The sequence below is a fragment of the Carettochelys insculpta genome, chromosome 1, assembly GCF_033958435.1.
Source record: "Carettochelys insculpta isolate YL-2023 chromosome 1, ASM3395843v1, whole genome shotgun sequence".
Taxonomy (NCBI): Eukaryota; Metazoa; Chordata; order Testudines; family Carettochelyidae; genus Carettochelys; species Carettochelys insculpta.
In genome coordinates, this window is record NC_134137.1 from 320,318,536 (window position 1) to 320,344,026 (window position 25,491).

The window sequence follows — 25,491 nt, forward strand, 5'->3', positions numbered from 1 at the left end:
TGCTCTTGGGAGCAACAGAGCTGCAAAAGCACTGCACATTTCATCGTAAGATTTTCTTATGCGTGAGAAGTGTGCAGCATAAGGAACACTGGCACGACAGAGGAACTGATTACAATTTTTCAAACTAAGTGCTCACGTAGTTGATGTGCAGCAACATAATTGTACGCAGGCCCCTATCCTGCAAGCCCTTATGCATGAGAGTAGCTTTGGGCATGTGTGTATTCCAATGGCGTCTGGGACAACTCACATACTCAAAGTTACTTGCATGTGCAAGAGTTTGTGAAACTAGGGAACTGGAGAGAGGATTTCAAGAAATAAAGAGCCTGATCCTCCAAACACTGATAAAGATCTGGGTGGTAATACACCCTATACTCTTTAGCGTTTGCAGAATTGGGACCTAAGATTGACTGTGATTCAGTACCAAATGCCTGATGCTGACAACAGTCCCACACGAGCGACTTCGTAATCCTTTCAGACAATCAGTAAAATAAAGCACTTAAGTGTTTGAAGAATTAGCCTTTAAAATAGTACCTATACCCTTAGTAGAATTTTTTTCTGTGAGATTCTTCTTTCCTTTCCAAATACAGTATAGACTGTGTCGTACAGAATGTCTTTCTTAGCCTAATCACTGTATCAGTCCATGGCAGTGTTTCTCTTACACTATTCTCTTTGTTTCTCAGCTCTTTAAAAAAAATCAGTTTAGCAGGGCTGATACAACCGGAAGAATCTTCTCTAAAGTGAGTATTTGTTAGTGTTCACAACAGAGATTTTCTTTATCACTGGCAGGTTCTGTGTTTGACTGGTCTGCTTTTCATAGACATAGATCTAAAAGAAACGTCTGGATCCTATGTGACTGCGTTTTGGAAAGCAAAATATTTTAGTTTTAGGGGTATTGTCGTAATTGAGTTTATCACTGACTCAGTGAGGAACCAGTTCTTTTCATTGCTTCAGCTGAAAAGTTATTCATGTTCCCAGTGGGCAAAATCAGATCCTTGGAATGCAAGCCTGCCTAGCTATCTCTGACCTAATGCCAGATTCAGTAATCAGTCAGACTAACTGCTGGAGTGGCAGCAGAAAGGAATAAACAGAGCAACTGGTAGGAGATTGGCAAAAATATCATGATATTATTCTGCTTTTCAATGATTAAATAAAAATAACTGTTACTAGAGTAAGATAGTTTGTCTTAATTTTTAATATAAGGTCAGTTTTAATCTGCACTGTTGTTTAAAGTTTATATTTTACATGCACACTTTAACATTGTGCTGCTAAAAATAGGTTAGAGAGCATTCATGTTGGGAATGGCATATTAACGGCAATATAGATAACTGAAGGTTTGATAATTGAGCAAGGAACTAAACATCCATTAACGCAAAAAATGGAGAAATTTAGGAAGTAATTTCAGGATTAGGGACACAGTAAGGAAAAACAGAATAGTGATTTTGCTGGTTTTTAATAGTAATTTTTATTCTGCAATGTTTCAGGACATTTAATTATACATTAAGAATACAGCATTTTATTTGCTTGTATACAGCTCAGGAAACATATAATGGATTCATTTAGTGTGTTGTAGTGGGAGGCACAAAGAGTCAGGGGTCTGTATTTCTATACCCAGCTGTGTCAATAACCATCTGTACGACTTGTGGCAAGTCATTCATCTCTCTGTGCCTTTGTTTTCCCATCCATGAAATGGGGATGCTATTGTTAAGTCAGTTTGCTAAAACACTTTTAGAAGTGAAAAAGTGTGGTACAGCAGCATAATAGCAATAGTTTATTATTAGACGTGGGAATGAGTAAACAAATGTAAATGTGTATCGGTAAACTGAAATTGTAAGGATAAACCAATGTAAATGCCAGAACACACAATCATACTGTCTATAGGATAAATTACATGGTTTATGGTGGATCACATAAAAAGATTATTATTTTTCCAGGTGGTAATTATTATTTATCCATACCCCTCCTCTTACGAGAGGGAGGCATAACAAACTGTATAAATATGTAAGGATTCTGTGTGAGTGATAGTTTACATAATCTAAAACGATCTCATAGTTTTGATGAACAAGTATTAAACTGAGATGTGAGGTAGTGAAGTGCATAGAGCAGGCACCAGCAGCTTGATTCTTTTTAATATATAACCATATTTATCTGGTAATACATGCTTCAAGACACCAACTTGTTCCTTCAGAAGAATAATTTTATTGTAGCAACCTCATATGATAGTCATTAACGTTTACGCGTACCATTTTCTTATCAACAACCCAACCCTGATATATTTAATATCTAGTTAAGCATGCATTGTAACAGGATTATCCAGGATATCAAGTAAAAGGAAAGAATTTAACAAATTAATTTTGCCAGATTTTATATTACACCTATTTACAATGATAAGTATTTATAGACAGACCCTATATACCAGTGATTTATTAATATTCGAGGAAATGTTGAAAATCTATTTTGTAGATATGTCTTCTTACATTTTGAGAAAGACCAAGTGAAAAGATGATGTACAAAGAAGAATATTGTGCTTGTATTTATACAGAATTTTCCCAGTCTGCTATAGTAGCTTCTCTGAATGTTATTCCAAAGAACAAACACCAACAGAGTGAATCACAATCATTTCTCTAATTTGAGGAAAATTCTGAGTTCTTTTGTGTTCTGTTTGCAGAACAGAGTGTTCCAAAAGTTAACACATGGTGGAGAGAACCAGTAAGCAGAAGGTACAGTATTGTTTACACTGTGGAAGCTGGTGTGTGAACTAGAAAGCGCTGACTGCTCAAATGGATCGCATGGAACTGCAAAATGTCAACATCAAACTTGATGAGGAGAGCAATAGCGGAGAAAGCATTGAAGACAGCTACAATGATATAATAGATCCAGAAAAAGCTACTATTAGCAGGTATGTACGTAAATGAAAAGGGCTTTATGTTCACACTAAAAGGAGGTAATCAAAGACTAACAGGTGCATTAAGTCCTTCACTTTGGTCACCCTGAAATTAAATTCAGATTAGGTCACAGATTAAAATTAGTGTAATTGCTCTGTGGCTATTCCCCAAGCACAAAATCAGTGCACTCTTTTGACATGATTATCATTCTGGGTCGACAAGCTGAGATATTCCAGGTCAATAGTGAGCTGCATAGCTAAAATCTGTACTGAGATTTGCCAGCACTGACGGCCCAGTTCATGACTATGAACACATGCTAGCCAGTATAAAAAAACACTAAGTTCTTGTAATATCTATATATTTATAAAGGCAATTACAGGGTTCTTTGACACCTAGATATAAATGATTGTTAAGTTTAGCACATTGTTTTCACCGGAATCGGCTTTGATGGGGGTCCACAAAAGGTTTTGGGAGGGTGATTGAGGGCTTGGGGCCAATCGGGGTTTGGGGAGTTACTGGGGTTTGGGAACTACTGCTCGGGGGGTGGGGGGTTGCATGATAACAGATTGAGATCAAACAACAAATAATAACACAAGGGTTCAGATAGTGTACGTAAAGTACAGAGCGACCAATAGTTGGAATGACCACATTGTGGTGCAATACAGCTTTCTGTAAGTGGTTTTGTTTAATGTCAGTAAATAATAGAAATTATTCAGGGGCAGAGTTAACAGTGGCAGGGTACAAAGAAATGTGTTTTGAGGAAAGGTACAAAATGGAGATGTGGACACTTGGTAGACAGGGCTTCCCAGGTAGAGGGTAAAGGGTAGCCTGAAAGAATGTAAATAGAATGAACAGGATGTATGATACTGTGAAGAAAAATGCTGCTGAAGAAGGAAGTGCTGTTGACAGAAGTTGGGAGGTGTATTCAATGCTACGAATCTCCCATGTGTGGTTTAGGCTTCTTTAAAACTAAACAAAGCCGGTAGGCCAGATCCTGAGTATCTCATTCACTTTTAATGCAGCGCTTCCTTCTATAAAATTCCCAACGACTTCTGAATAAAACAGAGTGCGGAGTTCTGAATACTGGGCCTGACTGATGCCAGGAGAGGCTTTCCATTTATGTCAGTGAGCATTGGATCTGTCCTCAGTTTTCTTATTTTGCTTTTTTTTTTTTCTGTTCAGTCAATTTGCTCACGATGATGCAGAAAGTCAGAAGTTCCTTCCAAATGGATTTCTGGGTAAAAAGAAATTGGCAGACTATCAGGAGGAATATGTAAGTTTATTAATAGTTTTTAATTTGTGGAAACAGGAATGTTGGGGAATTGGGAAGTGTCAACACGAGTCTCTTTTCAAATGTGAGCAATGTTACTGCAAAGCTCACCAAAGAATCTTACCAGCACGTTCCATTTATTCCTGACTTAGCAAAGTGGCTACTATTTGTCTGCCTTTAACATCAAGTGTTAATGCTGCCCTCATTAACTCTGTGCCAGCCCACTGTCCCAGAAGTTCTAGTTACAACTATTAGTTTTCAGTGGATTTACATAGATGTTCCTGAGGGTAATATTTGCCCCACAGAATATCTGTTACTGCTAATGCTAGAAAGGCTTGAATTTTAAATCCCATGCTTCAACTTTCATGTTGCATTACTATATTTGAACTTTCAAAAAAGAGGAAACCTTGAGGAGTGTATTTATATCAGTATCTACCAACTCACATTGTATTAATTTACTATATATACTATAACACATTAATATAATGTGAGCTGGTGAATAATGATTTAGATACGATCCCTCTCAGAGTTCCCTCTTTTTTGAAAGGTTGAATATGGTAACCCTACTTTCAGTTAGTTAGAAAGAAATTTTGTAATCTGGAGCAAATCAACATTTAACCAGCAGATCCAGTTTTAGTCACATTTTAGTTTACAGCCAGACTTCACAGGAATGGGGTCAAATGTAATCTTATTTACATGAATCTTAGGCCCCAGACATGCATGTATACACATGCTTAGCTTTACACACAAGTAGTGCCATTGAACTGTAAAAGACTTCTCTCATATGCAAAGAAGAATGTGTCTTAGGCCTGGATGCACCAATGGAGTTCAGTGTTGTGATGCTGAACATCACAGCATCTAATACTTAGGCATCTAGAAAATCACAGGAGCACACTGCAATCCAGAAAGCCTGAGTTAGCCTCCTTAGACTGTGGGTACATCTACACTCAGGTGAAGATCAACCCACTGGCAGTCACTCTTATGGAGTTTGATTTAGTGCACCTAATGGGGACATGCTAAATCGAACTGTCATGGTGCTGCCATTGACCCAGTACTCCTGTCAGTCATGAGAGTAAGGAAAGTCGACAGGAGAGTTTCTCCCATCAGCTTCCCACTGTGTAGACAGCAGCAAAAATCGGTTTTAGATGTGTTGCCTCCAGCTACGCAATTATGGTAGCTGTATTTGCATATCTAACATTGACTTTACCTCCTAGTGTAGACCTGGCCTGTGATTCACAAAAGCAAGCATGCTAGCCAGGGAGCCATCTAAGCTAGCCAATGGGAGATGCTGATCAGAAAGGTGTGCCCTAACCCCTGCCTCTTGCAAAGAGGTACCTAAATCCAGCCTGCAGGGAGGCCACTGGTTCTCAGCCAAGGAACCCCTTTGGAGTCAGGTACCTATGCTGTTTCTGTAAGAATATGGAGGGCTCCCTCTTCGGTCAAAGGGATTTTCGGACATAGGACTCCATCAGTCTCTCCTGTTGTGTCTGTTCCAATGTGGATCAAAAATTAAAGATTCATAGGGGAGGAGGTAAAGCAAAGAGCACAAGTGAGTAAGAATGACTCTATAATCTAGTGGTCAGGGCACTCACCTGGGATGTCATGGGAGAGACCTTGGATCCAGTCCCCATTCTCCAGTGATTCATAATTTATTCAGCATGCAGCAACTTCAACACGAGAGACTGAGGGAGCTCTACATCAGGGTATCCTGCAGCACATTGGTTAGAGCAATCACCTGAAACGCAGCAGATACTTCTCCCCTTCTGGAGCCTCGCACAACCTAAGTGATACCCTAATTACTGGTCTAAAATCTATGGTGGAGATTCCAGCTGCTTGGGTGTCCTCACGAGGGGCCTGATCCAAATCCATCCCTAACTATAACTTAGGCAGGCAAATGCTTCTCTTTCCCTGCTTTTGAATCACTCTGGGAGATGGGCACTGGACAGCTGGAGGAAGGCAGTGCAAACGCCCAACATCAGAAACCCACGTGACCAGGCAACTTTTTGGAGCCACAAAAGGGCACTTAGGGAGTCTAGTGGGAGCTCTGTGAATCTGGGTTTTAGGTGGCTTAGCCCAGAGGTGGATCCCTATGTCTGGGGTTTAGCCACCTAAATCCTTTTATGAATCTAGGCCTGTTAGAGGACTGGGACCTTCTGTTGTTAATTTTTTGGGACAGGACAGTTTCTTCTGAAGGGTTCATTCATGTGGGTTTGTGGCCTATCAAATACCCTGAACCAGAACCCTGCTGTAATATAAATATCTGATAACACTTACAAGTCATTCACTGCACAGTGAAGTTACTCAATGGGTGTAAATGAGCTAGGATTTTTTCCACTTTCATATGTTGGTGGTTTTCTTTATTCAGGCTTGTTACGATCAAAAAAATATGGCATTTTACTGTTCTTAATGATGCTGGGTAACTAGTCATTGCTGAAAGTTTCATTTTGATCAGTTGCTAGCATTGTTCCCTCTCAGCTAGTTCATACATGTGCAGATTTTTTATACATGCAGAATAAACATTTTTATGTGCATCAAGGCATTGGTGAATGTGCACAAATAATAGAAACAAAAAAACCTAGCTGTGGGCACTCTGTTAATCAGCTGGGCAGCATGTGAATATCTCCTGAGGAGCCGCACTAGCGCACAGCTTACAGGGAACACTGCTGGCTAGTATGGATATAACTCTCCTCCCCATTTGGACAAAAGAAGAGCTTCAGTGTTGATGGTTCAAACATATACTACTGTGTCAGTAACTGAAGTTCTATATCTATGCTGTAAACCCTTTGCAACAGCTAGGGCTCCTACTCTCTGTGGTAATACAAATAATAAATGGTACATACTAGGCCTCTAGTAAAAATGTTGGTTGGATCAGGCATTGTAGTAAGACAACAGAACAGAGGAAGGAAAAAGGAAGGAAGCTTTACACTGCAGTCATTAAAGCACAATATAATTCCCATTTTTCGGTTGTTGTTTTCAATAGCATCCAGGAACCACTTCCTTTGGAATGTCAGCATTTAACCTGAGCAATGCCATCATGGGCAGCGGCATCTTGGGGCTGTCATATGCCATGGCCAACACAGGAATTATACTTTTTGTGTAAGTATTCAAAAGGTGGTTCAGAAAAGTGGGGAGAGTTTTCTTAGCGAGCTCTCACCAGTGTTTCTGTGCTTAGGGACAAATGTTTATGTGAAGAACCACATTTTATAGCTGAAGAGGTTTTTTTAAGGTAATTCCAGTAATTAAAACATTTCAACACCCTTACAAGACTGTGTCTAATTATAGTAAACCACCCTCATTTCAGTTTTATGTTAGATTCATTGCTGGAAATTTAGTCATTAGTATTTGTTTTTGTATTAGATTCATTGCTGTGAATTTATACTGTTCAGTCAAAAATCAAATTGGAAGGACAGTATAATTCATTCTTCTAAAATAACAGCATCCCCACTATTTTAGTACAAGTATATATTTATTTATATGTTTATAATGATAACTGTAGAGATGGAGGAAGAATACTTTGTGCCCATGTAGCTTTAGCCCTGAAACTGAAGTAGGGGCTGAATACAAATATGGTTATAGATTTACCAATGTTTAATGTCAGCCACTCTCGGTAAAGTCTGCCTCTACCAAATGTGCTACCACTGAAGACAGAAATGGCATGTCGCTGGCATACGGTATGTATATAGCATATGCTTTGATAGACACCAACAGACGTCCCTGTGGCGACGGAAACATCCCTTGGCTACCCCTGTGAGTTTGAGAGAGAACATTTAAAAGTTGTCCAGCTATAACAAGTTGTTTTAGTTTTTATAAACTAGTTGTTTATGTGGGCCTTAATGCTAATCCTTCTTTGTTTAGTAGAAAGCCTAGAATGCAGAGTGGGTCACTGCTTTACGTTAGTGGAAAAAAGAAAAACTTCAGATCAGCTTACAGAGTTTTCTCTGTGTCAGTCTTCTAGACTTCTGGAAATTGTGTAATAAAAGCTCTGCAGCAGGCTTTGAAACTGTATACTTAGGTCCTGAGAGAGAATGGCATCTCCTATTTTTGGTTACAGAGTTTTTGCCTGAAATTAATTATGAGCGCAGATGCTGCCACTATGACGGCTAAATACCTAACCTGCAAATCAGGTAGTTAACTGTCCCACAAAAATGGAAACTGGTTTTAAAAAGGAGTGCTCTAGAGCCAAGAAACTTCCCAAAGTTTTTTAAAACAACTCTAGCATTCAAAATCTCTTTTTCCTTTGGGTGTTCAGTAGTAACCAACTTGATTAGGAATTGTGTCTATCCACTGTATATTAGCCCTGAACAACACCACCAAAAAAAAGTCTACAGCATCCTCTAAATCCTTTTAGGGTTCAGCATGTTCAAAACTATCGCTAACAGTTCTTACATTTAGCATAAACACTGTCATAAGCCTAAAAATGAGCTGTCCTGTGGCACCTTATAGACTAACAGATTTCTTGGAGCATAAGCTTTTGTGGGCAAAGACCCACTGTGTCAGATGCAGCAAGTGGGTTTTTGCCCACAAAAGCTTATGCTCCAGTAAGTCTGTTAGCCTATAAAATGCCACAGGACTTCTCTTTGTTTTTGCAGATACAGGCTAACACAGCTACCCCTCTGATACTTGTCATAAGCCTAGTCATGTTAGCTTTGGCAGAAATAAAAACTGTCACTCTTAGAATGATATAATGTTTAAGCAGTGTCATCTAATAAAAAACAGACATAAACCCCATTCTACACCCAGCAACTCATTTTCTGTGCTATCATATTTTCATACTTTGGGAATGAGAACATTCTCCCTTCTTGTCGGGAAGAATCTTGTTTAAAAGCAGACAAGTATGTGGAGGATATTGTTACTTCAGTGTCAAGCATAGACTTGCTATACAAGATCCTGTTCTTGTAGATTGTGACTTTACCTTTCAAAAGGGTTGAAAAATTCCATTTGCCAAATGAAAACTACTGTACTACTCCTAATTAAGGTAGTGTTTACCATCACAAATATATTGTTCAGAGATGGCCCAGATGCTCCCTTTCAGTGAGTTTTTCCACATGAGGGAAGAAAAGTCCCTAAAGTTCAGAAAGTTTAATCCAGCAGTATCCTCACTGCATTCTCCGCATATGGGGGAATGGGTTGCAACTGTATGCAGGGGACAGAGGATCTGACCTTGAAATTCCATAACTCTGCAAAATCCACAAGAAACTTATGTTCCTAAGGATCTGCCTGGAAGACAGCTATTCTTACATAGACCGCAGTTCCTCTTTAGTCTTGTAGGCCGTGTCTACACTAGCCAAAAACTTCGAAATGTCCATGCAAATGGCCATTTCGAAGTTTACTAATGAAGCGCTGAAATACATATTCAGCGCCACATTAGCATGCGGGCGGCCGCGGCACTTAGAAATTGATGTGCCTTGCCGCCACGCGGCTCATCCGGATGGGGCTCCTTTTTGAAAGGACCCCAGCTACTTCGAAGTCCCCTTATTCCTATGAGCAGATAGGAATAAAGGGACTTCGAAGCAGCCGGGGTCCTTTTGAAAAGGAGCCCCGTCCAGACGAGCCGCGCGGCAGCAAGGCACATCAATTTCTAAGTGCCGCGGCCGCCCGCATGCTAATGAGGTGCTAAATATGCATTTCAGCGCTTCATTAGTAAACTTCGAAATGGCTATTTGCATGGCATTTCGAAGTTTTTGGCTAGTGTGGACATAGCCGTAGTGTAGCTTATTCAGGAATCTTAATGTACAGGTTGAACCTCTCTGATCTGGAACTCTGTCATCCAGCAAAATCTGTAATCTGGCATGATTTTAGTTAGCCAGGTGAGCACTTATCATAGGGGTGGCCAAATTTCCTGTGTTCCTTTAACGGTTGTTTACAGCCACTAGTTTTGGCTCTCAGTGTTCTGTGCTGTTCTTTAGCTGTAATTTACCCCTAAATGTCTTCTAAGAGCCCAGTAAGCAGTGGAAGCGTTTGGTAATGCTGCTAGACAATACTGACCTCCCGTGGTCCAGCAAATTCTCTCATCCAGCACAGGCAGGTCCCAAGGGTGCCAGACTTGAAAGGTTCAACCAGTACTTCACTTTCTTTCTGAGTGGGGTAGAAAGCTGTGGCTTGATACTGTAATGCTGCAATGACCAGCATAAAATACCCTGTGGATTTTTCACACAGATCTTCTGATTAGTAGAGGAGTTGACTACACAGAGCACCCTTGAATATCTCCCCCAAAATATGTACAATGCAGTGTTTATAAGAGCTTAACACAGGCTGAAGGCAAGGTATTAGCAGTATGCTGCCTGGAACATAGTGTCTCATGGGTCTGTTAGACTAAAAGGGACCATCTACTCTGACCTCCTTACATGGCAACACACAGAACCTCATACACCCATTCCTGTAACAGACTGATAATCTTGGCTGAATTACTAAAGTCCTCCATTGATCTTTCAAAAAGACTCTGCTATTTACAATCTTTTAAACCTGCCAGTGACCTGTGCCCTCTGATGCAGAGGAAGGTGAAAAGTCCCAGCCTCTCTCTGAGTCAGGCCCTGGGCGAAATTCTTTCCAAACCCCGAATACTGTGATTAGTTAAACATTGAGCAGGAGAGTAAGACCCACCAGGCAGATAGTTGGAAAAGAATTCTTTGTAGTAAGTAAGAGACTACCTCATCTAGTGCCCCATCTCTAACCACAGGAGATAGTTTCTGGTTGATGTTTGTGCTAAAAAAGTCACATAAAGCATTCATATCTTGCATCAGTAATTCTCAAAATACCAGCTCTTGGACTCAGTAAGAATTGAAGTAGTGTGTGAAGGAAGAATGAAGGTAATCAGCGTTAGCTCAGTGGTACGAGCATTCGCCTTGTAAACCCAAGGTGCTATTTAGGGAGCTGGGGCAAATAGATTTGTTTTTAAAAAGTCTACTAGGAATGGTGCTTGTCCCTGCCGTGAGGGCAGGAGACTGGACTCAGTGATCTTTTGAGGTCCCTTCCAGCTCTGTGAGGTATGTATCTCACATCCTGTTTGGTTTAGAAGCAAATGCTGTATGCCATCCACATGCAAAACTTCCAGTGTCATACACTTTACTATCCCTGGTCATTATGTGAGATTTCTCTGATCTCCCTGATCATTATGTGAGATTGCCAAAAATGAGCTCCTAAAATCAGGCTTCCGGGGTTACAGCCAGCCATATGTTCTGATTTTTTAACGTAGTGAGTAGCCAGTAGTGATACAGTTTTTCAGATGGTTTGGAGATGCTGGGTAAGGAGAGGAGTTAAATTACCTGTTGGTGAATGGGTGGGAGTCTAAGGTCCTGGAGCCTACAAGATCCACACATGTGGAGTCCAGTTGACTTCACTGAGGCTTTGTGGGTACAGGAATCTGCATTCGCAGAACAACATAAATCCAGAGAATTAGTGAGTTTAAGAAAGTCTCTAGAGGCAAGGTCAGATGGTGTGAAATCCATGTTCAAGTTACCATAGGATGTATAAATAACAGCCTGAGCTTACCTCTGCATTACATCCAGTGAATCCAATACTCAGACTGGTCTCAGGACTATGCACATTTTAATCTCCTGGAGAGCGACTCAATCTGTGTCCTGTTAAAGCAATGTAGAATCTTTATTGTCATCTTCAAGATCCTAATTTCTGTTTTTCCTTACAGAATCCTACTGTTCAGCGTAGCAATATTATCACTTTATTCAGTTCACCTTTTGCTGAAGACCTCGAAAGAAGGAGGTATGAAGAGGTCCCTGTAGGTTAACTGAATGTTCATGGTGCATGCACATATTTCTTCTTTACTTGTATTTAACAATGTGCTCTTTTACAGATATGTTTTCTTTTTGCATTTAGGTTCCCTAATATATGAAAAACTAGGTGAAAAGGCATTTGGATGGCCTGGAAAATATGGTGCTTTTATTTCAATTATAATGCAGAATATTGGCGGTAAGGGCAACATGTTCTTATATACAAATATTTTGAAGTTTAATATTTTTCACCATAATGAAAATGCACACTGGTTTCCTTTACTAGCACTTGTCTTGGGCTGATGCACATGCCCTCATGGATTGAGTACAGCAAAGTGTATGGTGCCCCCCCCCCCAAATGTGCATAACAAAAAAGGCAGTCATATTACTTTGACTCCACACTAACTGAAAAAATAGGAAAAAGGTACTTATACAGACTGAACCTCTGTAATCCAGCACCCTCGGGACCTGATTGGTGCCAGACAAGGGAATTTGCTGGATCACAGGATGTCAATGTTGTCTAGCACATTACCAACACTTCCACGGCTTGCTGGGCTCTTAGAAGACATTTAGCAGTAAATTACAGCTAAATAACAGCACAGAACACTGAGAACCAGAACTGGTGGCTGTAAACAAACTTTATGGGATCATGGGAAACTTGGTCACACCTATGATAAGTGGTCATCCAGCTAACTAAAATCACTAAAATCATGCTTGATTACAGATGTTGTCGGACAAGAGCGTTCTAGATTAGAGAGGTTTAACCTGAAATAGATTTTCCAGGTCAATTATCTCTTGATACCACATTTTATTTTGGGTGTGGTCCTGTGAGATGTTGAGCACTCTCAGCTCTCACTCTCTAAATGATCCCATGGCCATCATTCACACAAGTAGATTTTACTCACATGACACAGCCTGTTACATGCATAACTGCCCCAAGTTATTTCCCACATGAGCAAAAGTTGCAGGATTGGGCTCACTGGGGAGTCCCATCTTTTTAAATTCATCTCTTCTTGGAATAAAAGATGTGTAATCAAGTATTTGAAAGCTGGGGAGCTTTGTAACTCTTTCTGCTTCATTAACCACAAATGAGTGAAATAATTTAAATACTAGTTTGCAAAATTAAATATGTATGAGCTCAGTGTTTTAAAACTTTGTACTGTTTGGAAATCTCTAATATCTGGCTGTCAAGTACACTCAGCCATCCAGAGTGAAAGATACTTATCAATTATGTAGTAATTTCTTCACTAGCTACACTAAGATGGTGCAGTTCTCTCTGTTGTGATTGGCTTTTATCAGTCCTTCTCTTCTGATTGAATACTATGACTTGGGCCTTACCAAATTTACAGACATGAAAAACATGTCACAGACTGTGAAATCTGGTCTCTCCCTATGAAATCTGTCTTTCATGTATTTTTACCCTCTGCTATACAGATGCCACAGGGGAAACCAGTGTTCCTCAAATTGGGGATCCTGTCCCAAGTTATTTTAAAGGTGTCATACTATAGTCGGCATTATTTCTGCAGTGCCTTCTGGGTTAGGCAGCTGGAGATCAGTGGCCGTTGGCTGGGCACCCAGCTCTGAAGGCAGTACCCCCCTTCCCAGCAGCAGTGCAGAAGCAACTGTGGCAACACCGTACCCTGCCCCCCTTAGTTCTGTGTTGCTGCTGGCAGTGGCTCTGCCTTCAGAACTAGGATCCTGGCCAGCTGCAACCACTCTCCAGCTGCCCAGCTCTGAAGGCAGCACCACTGCCAGCAAGCAGTACAGAAGTAAGGATAACAGTACTGCAACCTCTCCTAGCACGGCTTCCTCTCTGTTACTATACAATATCTTTGTGATTCTTCACAACCTCCTTTTTGGATAAAGACCTTTATAATTACCACACCCTGAAATTTCAGATTTATAGAGCTAAAATCATGAAATTTGTAATGTTTATAACCCTCTCGTCAAAAAATTGACCAAAGTGGACCACGAATTTAATAGGGTCTTAACTATGACTGTTAAAGCCCACATGCATGTCTCAGCTTTTGCCCTTCCCTACTGAAGCCCAGATTTCAAAAGGAGTTTAACTGAAAGGGGATTATGCTTAGCTGATGAGAAATATAGCACAGGGACAATAAAGGTTGAATAGATTGAGGGCTTGTCTACACTAGCTCCCTACTTCGAAGGGAGCATGGTACGTAGGGTGTCGGTAGATTATTAATGAAGTGGAGGAGTAAAGGGACTTCGCAGTACCAGCAGGTGAGCCACAGCTAGACGTTTAACACTTCGAAGCTGCCACGGGGGGTAATTTGCTTAATGAAGTGCTGCATATGCACTGCAGCACTTCATTAATAAACTCCCAATACCCTACTTACCATGCTCCTTTGAAGTAGGGAGCTAGTGTAGACAAGCCCAGACAGTTTAGAATGAGAGGGGTAAGAAGTTGAGGCAACCAAGCTTATTAAGAATTGCAAATGGAGAGTTCTGAGGAAAACAGTTCCATCAAGCCAGGATTTATAATAATAAAGAAAAGAGATGGGGTAAGAATGCATATTTCAGCATAATAACAATTCAACTGCATTGCTAATTCAGTAATAACTCTATCGTATTCTAAGCCTGAAAGCTATTTATAGTTCAGAATATGGCTCTTACCTTATTAATAGGAAACACTGGCAAGTTATCATCTGTTTATTCGCAGTGATTTGAATGCCAAAATACAGAACTGACTACATACCATAACATAGAAATCCAGTTCTGAAACCTGGACTCTGCTTCATTTCATCCACATGTTCATATAGTTCAGAAAATTTGACTAAAATCAATGTATGTATTGAATTATCAAAATAATATGTAGCATTGTATGTTGTATCTCTTATTGTTTTAAAGAATTATAATAATAAAGACCCTGTATTGGAACCATATTATTCTGCTTTACTTAGCTGATCTATTTGTTTTTTCAGCAATGTCAAGCTACCTCTTTATTATTAAATATGAACTTCCTGAAGTAATCCGAGCATTTCTGCATCTGGAAGAGAATTCTGGGTACGTGTGTTTAGTGCAATGCCACAATCTATGACTTCATTGAAAATATTCCAATGAACTGTGGCAGAAAGGATTAATATGGATTTGACTTGTTTATTCCCCTTTAGAGAATGGTACCTGAATGGTAACTACCTCGTTATATTTGTATCGGTTGGAATTATTCTTCCACTTTCCCTTCTAAAAAATTTAGGTAAAACTGTTTCCTTACTTAAAATGTTATTTTGTTTCTTATCTTAACTAGCCATCTGAATTTATGTGTGGTTTAACTGCATTTTTTTTTAATTCTTTCCTTGAAGGTTACCTTGGTTATACGAGTGGATTTTCACTTTCCTGCATGGTTTTCTTTCTCACTGTGGTATGTGACTATACAAAATATATCACTAGCTATAACCAGAAATAAGACACAGAGATTCTTTAAGTAATTAAGAAACTTCAGATGTCTCCCTGTACTTATTTATTACTAGCTTTTGAGCCCATCCTGGTTAAGACCCTACAGTGCTAGTACATGGCACTCACTATCCCAAAGGCCGTTTCTACACATGCCACTTTCGAAGTATTATTTATACTAATAAATGGCCCGAAATATGTTAATGAGGCACAGATGCAAATTTCCCATGCCTCATTAGCATAAGGTCACATGATTTGGAGTCTGGAAGACGTTCTTCTGGACTCTAAAATGCCATGTAGAAGCGCAGCCCCCCGAGGGGTCTTCTGGAAGGAAGTCCTTCTTCCGGAGGCCTCCTCTTCCCAAAAATTTTCAGGAAGTAGGGGCCTGTGGAAGAAGGACTTCCTTCCGGAAGACCCCCCGGGGGCCGCTTTTCTAAATGGCGTTTTGGAGTCCGGAAGAACGTCTTCCGGACTCCAAATCACGTGACCTTATGCTAATGAGGTGCAGAGAATTTGCATCTCTGCCTCATTAGCATATTTCAGGCCGTTTATTAGCATGCAAAAGTGGCATGTGTAGAAATGGCCAAAGAGTTTACAATCTAAAAAGCAAAATCCAACAGGGAAATGAGACAAAAACAAGGTGGAAGTAGAGTAATGGAACTAATAGAATATGCTCATTTCCGAGCTGAGCAGTGGCAGTGATAGTGATCACAACTTGCCACCTTTAAACACTAAGTTTTCAGTCACTAATGTTTTCAGTCAATGGTGTAAATAGAAGCCACCTTTTCAAAGGTATAATCTTGTGTTGACATTTTTCTATTTTTACTGTAGGTAATCTACAAGAAGTCCCAAGTACCTTGCCCTCTCCCTGTCCTGGAAAATAGTGTTGGAAACTGGACCTACAACAACAACTCAGTTCCAATGCACTTAGTGATGTTACCAAATGAGTCTGTTAATTCCAGAGTGAATTTCATGTTGGACAATACACATGGACACACTACTGGTTTTGAGGAAGTAAAAGACGCTCTACATGCAAGTGGAGTGGAATATGAAGCCCATCGTGATGACATGTGCCAACCCAAATATTTTGTGTTTAATTCACAGGTAAGGGAGATTTCACAGAATTTGTGTATCGCCATTAACCACACAACTAAACTGATATCCCTAACAATAAACTCAGATGATTCAGTAGCGAGTATTCATAATAAATGCCTTTGTTTTTCAGACTGCCTATACAATACCCATCCTGGCATTTGCTTTCGTATGCCACCCTGAGGTGCTACCAATATACAGTGAACTTAAAGAGTAAGGCTCTTAACTTTACTTTTAAAAACTGTGTTCAACTATTTCTATAGTTAAACTAGTAGCATTTATTAGATCACTTTGTAGTTGTCTTGCTTGAATCAATATTGTACAGCTTCACCCACTAATGGTTTGTTGCATTCCACAATAAGCAAATATTGATGATAAAGCATTCATGAAGATTATTGATCTGAGGTTTACTTTGTTCTGTGTTTACCTTAAGGCTTTGTCTACGCTAGAGAGCTCTGTCGACAGAAGGGGCTTTCTGTCGACATAACTCAGGGACCATCTACGCCCATAAAGCGTTCTGTCAACAGAGTCTCGACAGAACTCTGCATTTGCCCCAGCAGTTTTGTCCCTCAATAATTTGAGGAACAATGCTCTGTCGACTGTCGTAGATAATTCTGTCGACAGAGAGGGCTTCCAGTTGCCGGTCAGCCCTGTTACAGAGCTGCCATTCCACTTTCTGTCATCAGAGGGCAGTGCAGTCCGGCAGTTCTCTGTTGACAGAGCAAGTTGTGCATAGATGCAATCTGCGACAGATGCTTCCAGTGTAGCCATAGACTAAGAGACAATAAATCTTAGTATTTCTTGAAATGAAGTGAAATGTTATAGAATGTCAATCACCAGCAATATTTGGAAACTTTTCTATTATGGTTATGTATTCCAAGTGTTGCAGAACACCAAAAATATCCTGATGAGTGAGGCACCAGTCCTGCACCTCTGTGTGTCATGTTTGCATCTTCTGGGCTATGCCTTCATGACAGCCTAAATTCAAAATAAGATATGCAATTTGTGCTGTGCAAATTATGCAACTTATTTCAAGTGTAGTTCGAAATAGCCTATTTTGGCATTTGGCGCTTTCTAAACAGCACCAAATGTCACAATAATGCACTATTTCAAGGCATCCCCTACTCCTCCTGCAACAAGGTATACAGGGATGCTGAAACAGAGTGCCCATTATTTTTTATATTTCAAAACAATATTTCAAAATAACAGACACATTTCAAAGACAAGGAGTAGCTATTTTGGGATACCGAGGTATCCCAAAATAGTTCTGCCACATAGACCTAGCCCTGGAGTCCCACTGACTCTAGGCAGGTGAAAAGATCTGCTGTGAAGGATCGGGCTTTAGGAGTAAGGCCTGTCTTATGTGGAGAAACTTTCCTCATGTGGTCTGAATGAATTCTTATTAGTCAGTAATTATTTCTTCCAAATTTATGCTACAACCAATCAGGTGCAATAATTTCTCTCACATCCATGCATGCTGCTTTACATTACTTCATACCTTAGCATTGTGGAGCTCTGAAGGAGTAAATTTACTGATACTTAATGCCATTTCCAGCTAATCCTAATTCAGGACTTTCTTGCAAAAAATATTTAACCCATGTACATTTTAAAGAAAAAGTGACCTTACCATTCTTCTGTTGGTCCCTGATCTTCAGTGAATTTTGCATTCAGACAAGTATTCTTTTGTGGAAATCTGATGGGAGGCCTGGAGCTCAGAGTCAGAAACGGCACTTTTAGATTTTAGCACATACATTTTTACTTTAAAAACCTCAGCCTGAAGTTGATGTTTTATAAATATATAAATAGTTATACTATATTTTATTTTAATGCTATCAAGTTAGCAATCAAAGACAAAAAAATTAATATATACAAATCATTCTGAGTCATTCTCTGTGGTGTGATGCGGAGGTTTGAAAGAAAGGGCTTTAAAACTCCGCTGAGTTTGTTATAATATTGATTTAGATTTAGTTGCTTTGCATTCTCTAACAAGTTACAATGTTAGCAGAATATAACTTGGATTCTTTGTAGTAGTTCACTGGAAGGTATGTACAAATAGGGACTTTAAAACTATTCACTCTGTTACTCTTCCCTTCCTACCCAGCCGATCACGAAAGAGGATGCAGAACGTTTCAAACATCTCCATTGCTGGAATGCTCATCATGTATCTGCTTGCTGCTCTTTTTGGTTATCTTACCTTCTACGGTGAGTCAATGGGTCAAAGCTATACTCTCTGTAGACGTGTCTTTCTTCTTTTAGAGGTCATCAATACCTGCAGACTATCGTCAGGACTGCAGGCATTCAGTGAACAAGATGCTGTCGGAGTCACTCTTTCTGCATAATGAAAGGAAGCCAAATTGACAGTACACTTAATGCTCAGCAGGTTTTATAATACAATGGAGCGCATCCATCTGTAGCTTAGCCACTGCTACACCACTGTGCCAGCTTCACCGTTCAGTGTACAGAAGGCCATAGGGAGGGACTCCCTGGTATAACTTTGTCTGTAAACATAGTAGAACATACGTTACTGCTGCTGCTGCTCTACTCAGCGTAAACGTGTACTGCTTTTTACTTATTATTTGCTTTATTATGACACAGAAGCAGACGACCTAGAACAGTCAGTACTGCCTGTGGAGTATTTCCAAAACACATGTCCACTTTCCCTTTTAGAGAAACAGTTCAGCTTAGCTACGGGGCAAGACTGAAAGCTAAGAGTTCTACACACAGTTCTGCCATTTACGTCCTCTGTGGCTTTGGGGAAGTCAGTTTGCCTGTCTGTGACTCTGTTTCCCCAGATGCAGCTTTTGTAGCATATTTTGCAAAGTCATTTGAGATCCTTAGATGAAAAGCCGTATATAAACCCTGAATGTTATTGCCATCAACATTTCTACCATGGAGGGACTGATATTAAAGAAAACTGCATTTTTTTGGATCTAATCAGTTCATGTATCTGATCACAACTGCAGGGACATGGCATTGTTCATCTTGCTAAGTTATGCAACCTTAGTTTTGAAAGTATAGCTTGCACCTGAATGAGCTGAGCCATGTTTTCATTTGCTTTTGCAGGAGAAGTTGAAGATGAATTACTTCATACATACACCAAAGTATACACCTTTGATACCCTTCTTCTGCTGGTTCGCCTGGCAGTGCTGATGGCTGTCACCTTGACTGTCCCCATTGTCCTTTTTCCAGTAAGTAAATGCAGATTCTGGAGATAAAATCTGAGCAGCCTATGAACATGGACTGTAGTTACCTATGCTTACATTAATTTTGTCATGCTTTAACATTTAAGAGAACTAAGCCTGGAGATTTTATGACTTTTCTGTTTTTTCATTCTTATTTCACCTAAGACAAATAGTTGTACTTTTGGGTAACTTGAAGTACTGAACATTTAAAAACTGAAGCATATCAAAGCCAAAGGACCTTTGCGAAGTATATCTGTGGGCTCCTGTGTACTGTATTTAACAAGATTAGCAAAGTGAGGTTGGTGTGTTAGTGATCCAGAGACCCTTCCTCAGACAAATATTAGTAATAAATAAATAAATAAAAATGAGCACTGTACACTTTGTTTTCTGTGTTGTGATTGAAATTAATATAGTTCCAAAATATTAATAATACACTTAAATTGATATTCTATTAACAGTGAGAAAATAGGGTTTTCTATTTTCTATTAACAGTGAGAAAATAACGGTCATTAAGCAGGATTAATTTTTTAAGCTAATTACTTGAGTTAACTGTGATTAATTGACCGACCTACTTTGTATTCTCATATTTAAAGTAGTGGATGTATTGTCTTCAGGGATGTCAGTCGAGTTAGTGATAGAAAACCAAATCCAACACTGTTATTGACAGAGCTCCTACAGTCTGCATCATGTCCTGTAGCAGTTTCTGTGCTGCTAACTGATCCTATCAGCAGTTCTTGGTTTTTCAGGGTACTGCTGCATGATGGAATTAAAAGAATATTGCATTTCAGCAAGGTTACAATTTACATCATAAATCCTGAATGTGTATTGTTGCAGACTTGCTGATAAAGCAGTGATAACCGCTCGAGTAATGTAATATAATGTAATATAATATAATATAATATAGGCTGTGCCTATACTACCTCCTACTTCAAAGGGAAGACGTTAAGTAGGGTGTCAGGAGTTTATTAATAAAGTGCAGCACTTCAGTAAGCAAATTCCCCTCCACGGGAGTAAAGGGACTTTTGAGGAGTAAAGGGACTTCGAAGTACCGGCGGGTGAGCCGCGGCTAGACGCGAGCCGACACTTCAAAGTTTAAAACTTCGGAGTTGCCATGGGGGGAATTTGCTTAATGACGTGCTGCATATGCACCGCAGCACTTCATTAATAAACTCCCCACACCCTACTTACGATCTTCCCTTCGAAGTAGGGAGGTAGCGTGGACACAGCAATAATATAATATATACTCTTAGAAGTATCTTTGAGAGGTTACAATCTAACCCCAGTATAAAAACACACAGGCTACATCTCCACTAGTGAGATTTTTCAAAAAATCCGGGGCTCTTTCAAAAAATCCTACCACGTGTCTATGCACAAAATGTGCTCTTTCGATTGGAAATCGGACAAACGCAGCACTTCTTCAGGCATCCTTCTTTCTCTCCCAGATGAGGAAGAGCACCTTTTTCTGAAAGGTTCTTTCAGGAAAAAAAGTGTGTAAACGCCCCAGGGGCCCTTTTTTCAGTAGAACAGTCCTCCTGGCACCGGATGTTTCGATCCCTGGCCCATTCGTTTGAAAGAGCCAGGGCTGTATGGATATGCTCCAGCAGAAGAGTGGATCGTTTTTTTCAATCCGCTTTTTTGCATGTGGACGCTCTTTTGAAAGAAGTTTTTTTGGAAGCTCTCATCTGGAAGAACTTCTTTCGAAGGATCAGTGTAGTGCACACATAGCCACAAAGTTATCAGCTCAGCTTGCTTTGAGTGAGTCCTCAAGCTGTGGTTAAATGTCACTGTTGTTTTCACAGTTAAACTATTAACCATAGTGATAATTTTGCAACGGAGAATGTGCTTAAAGGCAACACAATTTTGATTACTCTGTAAAAACTCCACATCTGCTAGATTTTTAATGTCACACTTTGGCATTTTATGTAATTATTCTAATAACAGTCCCCTAAATATCAAGTAAAGTTTGAACAATTAGATGTCACAGTCATAAGCGCTCTATTAAGGTAACTCCAAAGATGTGCCAGATATTCTAAAGCCAATTATTCTATAAGGCCAATCAACTTAGCCAGTGCAGCATTACTGAAGTAATACATCAAATGAGCAGAGTAGAATGAATCATGGAATTTACTCCAACAGTTAATTTTTCTTCACATTTTTAACTCTGGGAACAATATTTATAATTTTGATTACAGTAAGGTCTCAGAGTACGCGAACTCAAAGTACGGGAGCCCACTCTTCCATGTCTGACCCCAATTCCTATAGTAAACCCTATACCGTGATATCCAGTTGTGCTTAACTCGCTCCCCTGTCCTGGCTCAACGCCCCTCCCGGCTCTGCATGGCCCCAGCTCAGCGCCCCCAGCTCCTCTCACCACCCGTGCATAGCTCCTGTTCACCCCCCACCCCCACCTCTGGCTCTAGCTCACCACTCTTCAGGCACAACTCCTTCTTACCCTCCCCGGTCCCTGTTCAAACCCCATGCCGGCTCACCACCTGCGCACAGCTCCGGCTCACCCCGCATGCCCACTCCTGGCTCTGGCTTACCACCCCTCACACATGGCTCCAGCTCACCACACGCCCCCTGCCCTGGTTTAAAATGCCCACACACAGCTCTGGCTCAAGCTGCCCATCCCCCACCCCCACCCTGCGTGGCTCCGGTGCAACTCCCCTGCCAGCTCACAACCCCCACATGGCTCTGGTTCAGGCCACCCCCCCACCTCCCCACCCTGCCCCCAGCTTACCACCCATGCACGGCTCTGGTTCCGGCTCAACCCCCCTCCCTCCGCAGCCCAGCCCACTACCTAAGCATGGCTCCAGCTCCCCACCTGTGCACAGCTCTGGCTCAGGTCCACCCATCACCCCCCTGCAGCCCTAACCCACCCCAGGCTTGGCCCCCTCCACCCGCCTCCGACAGCCCCAGCCCACCACCAGGCTTAACTCTCCCCAACTGCCACCCTAGCCCAGGACTTACCTTTCTGCTCCTTCCTTGGCTGCAAAATATGTGTTCTGCTGGGGAGAAAGCTGGACCCCGCACATAGGCGAAATCTGGGTTTACACGAGGGCATGTGGAACAGAACCCTTGAGTACTCTGAGACTTTACTGTATTTGAAATATTTAGCCTTATTCTTCTTTTACAAAACAATGTACTTCAAAGTTTAGAGTTTTTAAATTTAACTTTGTATGGCATTAATCATCAATAAAACTTAAATACAGCTTTAATTTCAAGTGGAACTGCGTCGTCATCATCATCATCATCATCATCATCATCAATAACCATGGGCTCAGCGCCCACTGGTGTCTGATGCCTCTCTCACTATTTCATTCCATCTTTCCCCGTCCAGCACGGAGTGGCTTAGTTTCTGTAGACTAGCTGCACACGAACATACCGGAAACAGTACCTAATTGAATAGAAAGAGCCTCACTCTTTAACTGGTATAAATCAGCATGAAGGCCTGGCCGACAATTTTTACAGCATTTCAAAATTAAATTCAAAATATTTTATTTTAAACCTGAAGATCTAAAATGCAGATCTCTCACTATTTTTTAAAATGTGAAGACTCCCAAGTTTAACAGAAATTCATGCTCCTACTGAATTGCCCCACTCATTCAGAATCTGCTTTCTATTGTTTCAAAAGATAGGAATGATTTGGAGCATATGGGCTTCAGGGGAGGGGTGTTTTGTTTTTGTTTTTGTTTGTTTTTTTTTTAAATACCTGAGCATATACTGTTCTGCTTCCACCCTCAGGATCTCTTAACCACTTCTCAATATTGCTGTGTAACACTATAGCTGTGTCTACATGTGCACGCTACTTCAAAGTAGTGGCACTAACTTCGAAATAGCGCCCGTCGCGGCTACACGCGTCGGGCGCTATTTCGAAGTTAACTTCGACGTTAGGCGGCGAGACGTCGAAGTCGCTAACCTCATGAGGGGATCGGAATAGCGCCCTACTTCAACGTTCAACGTCAAAGTAGGGACCGTGTAGACGATCCGCGTCCCGCAACGTCGAAATTGCTGGGTCCTCCATGGCGGCCATCAGCTGGGGGGTTGAGAGATGCTCTCTCTCCAGCCCCTGCGGGGCTCTATGGTCACCGTGGGCAGCAGCCCTTAGCCCAGGGCTTCTGGCTGCTTCTGCGGCAGCTGGGGATCCATGCTGCAGGCACAGGGTCTGCAACCAGTTGTCAGCTCTGTGTATCTTGTGTTGTTTAGTGCAACTGTGTCTGGGAGGGGCCCTTTAAGGGAGCGGCTTGCTGTTGAGTCCTCCCTGTGACCCTGTCTGCAGCTGTGCCTGGCACCCTTATTTCGATGTGTGCTACTTTGGCGTGTAGACGTACCCTCGCAGCGCCTATTTCGATGTGGTGCCGCGCAACGTCGAAGTTGAACATCGACGTTGCCAGCCCTGGAGGACGTGTAGACGTTATTCATCGAAATAGCCTATTTCGATGTTGGCTTCACGTGTAGACGTAGCCTATCTGCTCTTTGCTGTTGACCTTTTACCTACTTATCTCTGCTGGTACAAAAGCAAAGAATCTTAAAATCTTTGATGAAGTTAAAATGGACAAAGAGACTCCATTCTCTACACATCTTATAAATGTAATTTCCAACGTTATAATAATCAGATCTGTTTATTTTTATTTTGTTTTATAGTTTAAAATGGAAATAAAATTACAGTTTGCTCTTGCTACCTCTGAAGTAAGTGGTAAGGCTCCCACAAACTTCAGTGGAATCAGATTTTGGCCTAAAATAACACATTTGATTATATTTCATACACACGTATATATATTTTTCCTCTGCTAATTAGCATTTGTTATGTTCTTAGTACTTTCCTGATAGCAGCACCTTTTAGTGGAAGAGAATTTTTTTCTTCCTGATTTTTACACATTGTTTACTTGTCTCTCTTCTGCACTATAAACATTTGAGTTTCCACAATCAGCTGTGAACCCAGGGCTCAAAACTAGGGCAGGGTGGTAAAAGAGATTACATTAAGGGGAGAAAATGAATTATTCCTTGTTTAAAATTTCTCACTGAAAAATTAGCACAGACGTTAAAGGAACAATAAGTTGCAAAATCCACTATCTTCTGCTTCTATTTTTCCTGTTACAGATCCGCTCATCCGTCACTGCATTGTTGTTTCCCAAGCGGGCATTCAGTTGGATAAGGCATTTCCTGATCGCAGCAGTAATTCTTGCATTTACTAACACACTTGTAATTTTTGTGCCTGCTATTAAAGATATTTTTGGATTCATCGGTAGGTTTCATGAATACTTTCAGTTTACTATGTTAATTTGCATCAGAAGAGAGTGGTTTATGTTCCTGTATTGGAAGTGAATTTTGTCTAGTTTACCATGTAGTAGCTTCGGTGCACTTACTACTGATTTTGTACTGGAAGGGTTAAAAGAAAAAGAAGAGCCTGCAAATGACTCAACTAAGTTAAATGGGATCAGATTTTAGTTGGCAGCCTGCGTAAGAAGTGACAGAGAACAAAAAAAAAAAAAATCAACAAGTTTCATTTCAAATTTGAGCATTAAGAAGCTCCCCCACCTATAGAACTGGTCAAGAGGTATTGAATTTCCAAGTCTGGATTAAAAAAAATCAGGAAAAAGGCTTTTTCCCCTGAGCCCTCTAACTCATATGTGCACATGCACACATATGTATGTTTTCTGTCAGTTTGAATGCATTGGCTAAGGAGTCAGGCAATCCAAATACTCCTGGAGGAAGTTTTCCCCTGCATTTATACTACTGGTCTCCTTTTCATTTTATATGTTTTTGACTGGTCTAAAAATCTGCTCCCAAGAAATTCTTTGTCACTGCGGAGAATTACCAGTACAGTTTAATAGTTTGTGGCCTCTTTTTTTATTATACTAGCACAGGGGTGTCCAACGTTTTTTCAACCAGGGCCACATGGCAATTTTTTATGTGTTCCAGGGGACAGG

At 40.7% G+C, this 25,491-nt stretch overlaps 1 protein-coding gene across 2 annotated transcripts in view; it reads left to right on the top strand.

Moving 5' to 3' along the window:
- Positions 1–25,491, top strand: part of SLC38A4 (solute carrier family 38 member 4) — a 74,541-nt gene that overhangs the window by 42,870 nt on the left and 6,180 nt on the right. Inside the window, exons 3-16 of one of the 2 annotated variants that reach the window (XM_075014017.1) lie at positions 681–737; positions 2,666–2,896; positions 4,065–4,155; positions 7,133–7,248; positions 11,795–11,868; positions 11,983–12,075; positions 14,819–14,900; positions 15,008–15,090; positions 15,197–15,255; positions 16,119–16,391; positions 16,513–16,592; positions 18,481–18,581; positions 19,443–19,567; positions 24,662–24,806. In XM_075014017.1, coding sequence (XP_074870118.1) covers positions 2,778–2,896; positions 4,065–4,155; positions 7,133–7,248; positions 11,795–11,868; positions 11,983–12,075; positions 14,819–14,900; positions 15,008–15,090; positions 15,197–15,255; positions 16,119–16,391; positions 16,513–16,592; positions 18,481–18,581; positions 19,443–19,567; positions 24,662–24,806 — 1,441 coding nt within the window. In that variant the 5' untranslated portion in view covers positions 681–737; positions 2,666–2,777. Of the gene's footprint in view, positions 1–680; positions 738–1,063; positions 1,097–2,665; positions 2,897–4,064; positions 4,156–7,132; positions 7,249–11,794; positions 11,869–11,982; positions 12,076–14,818; positions 14,901–15,007; positions 15,091–15,196; positions 15,256–16,118; positions 16,392–16,512; positions 16,593–18,480; positions 18,582–19,442; positions 19,568–24,661; positions 24,807–25,491 lie in introns of those variants that run through there. The other variant, XM_075014009.1, reaches the window with a different exon arrangement.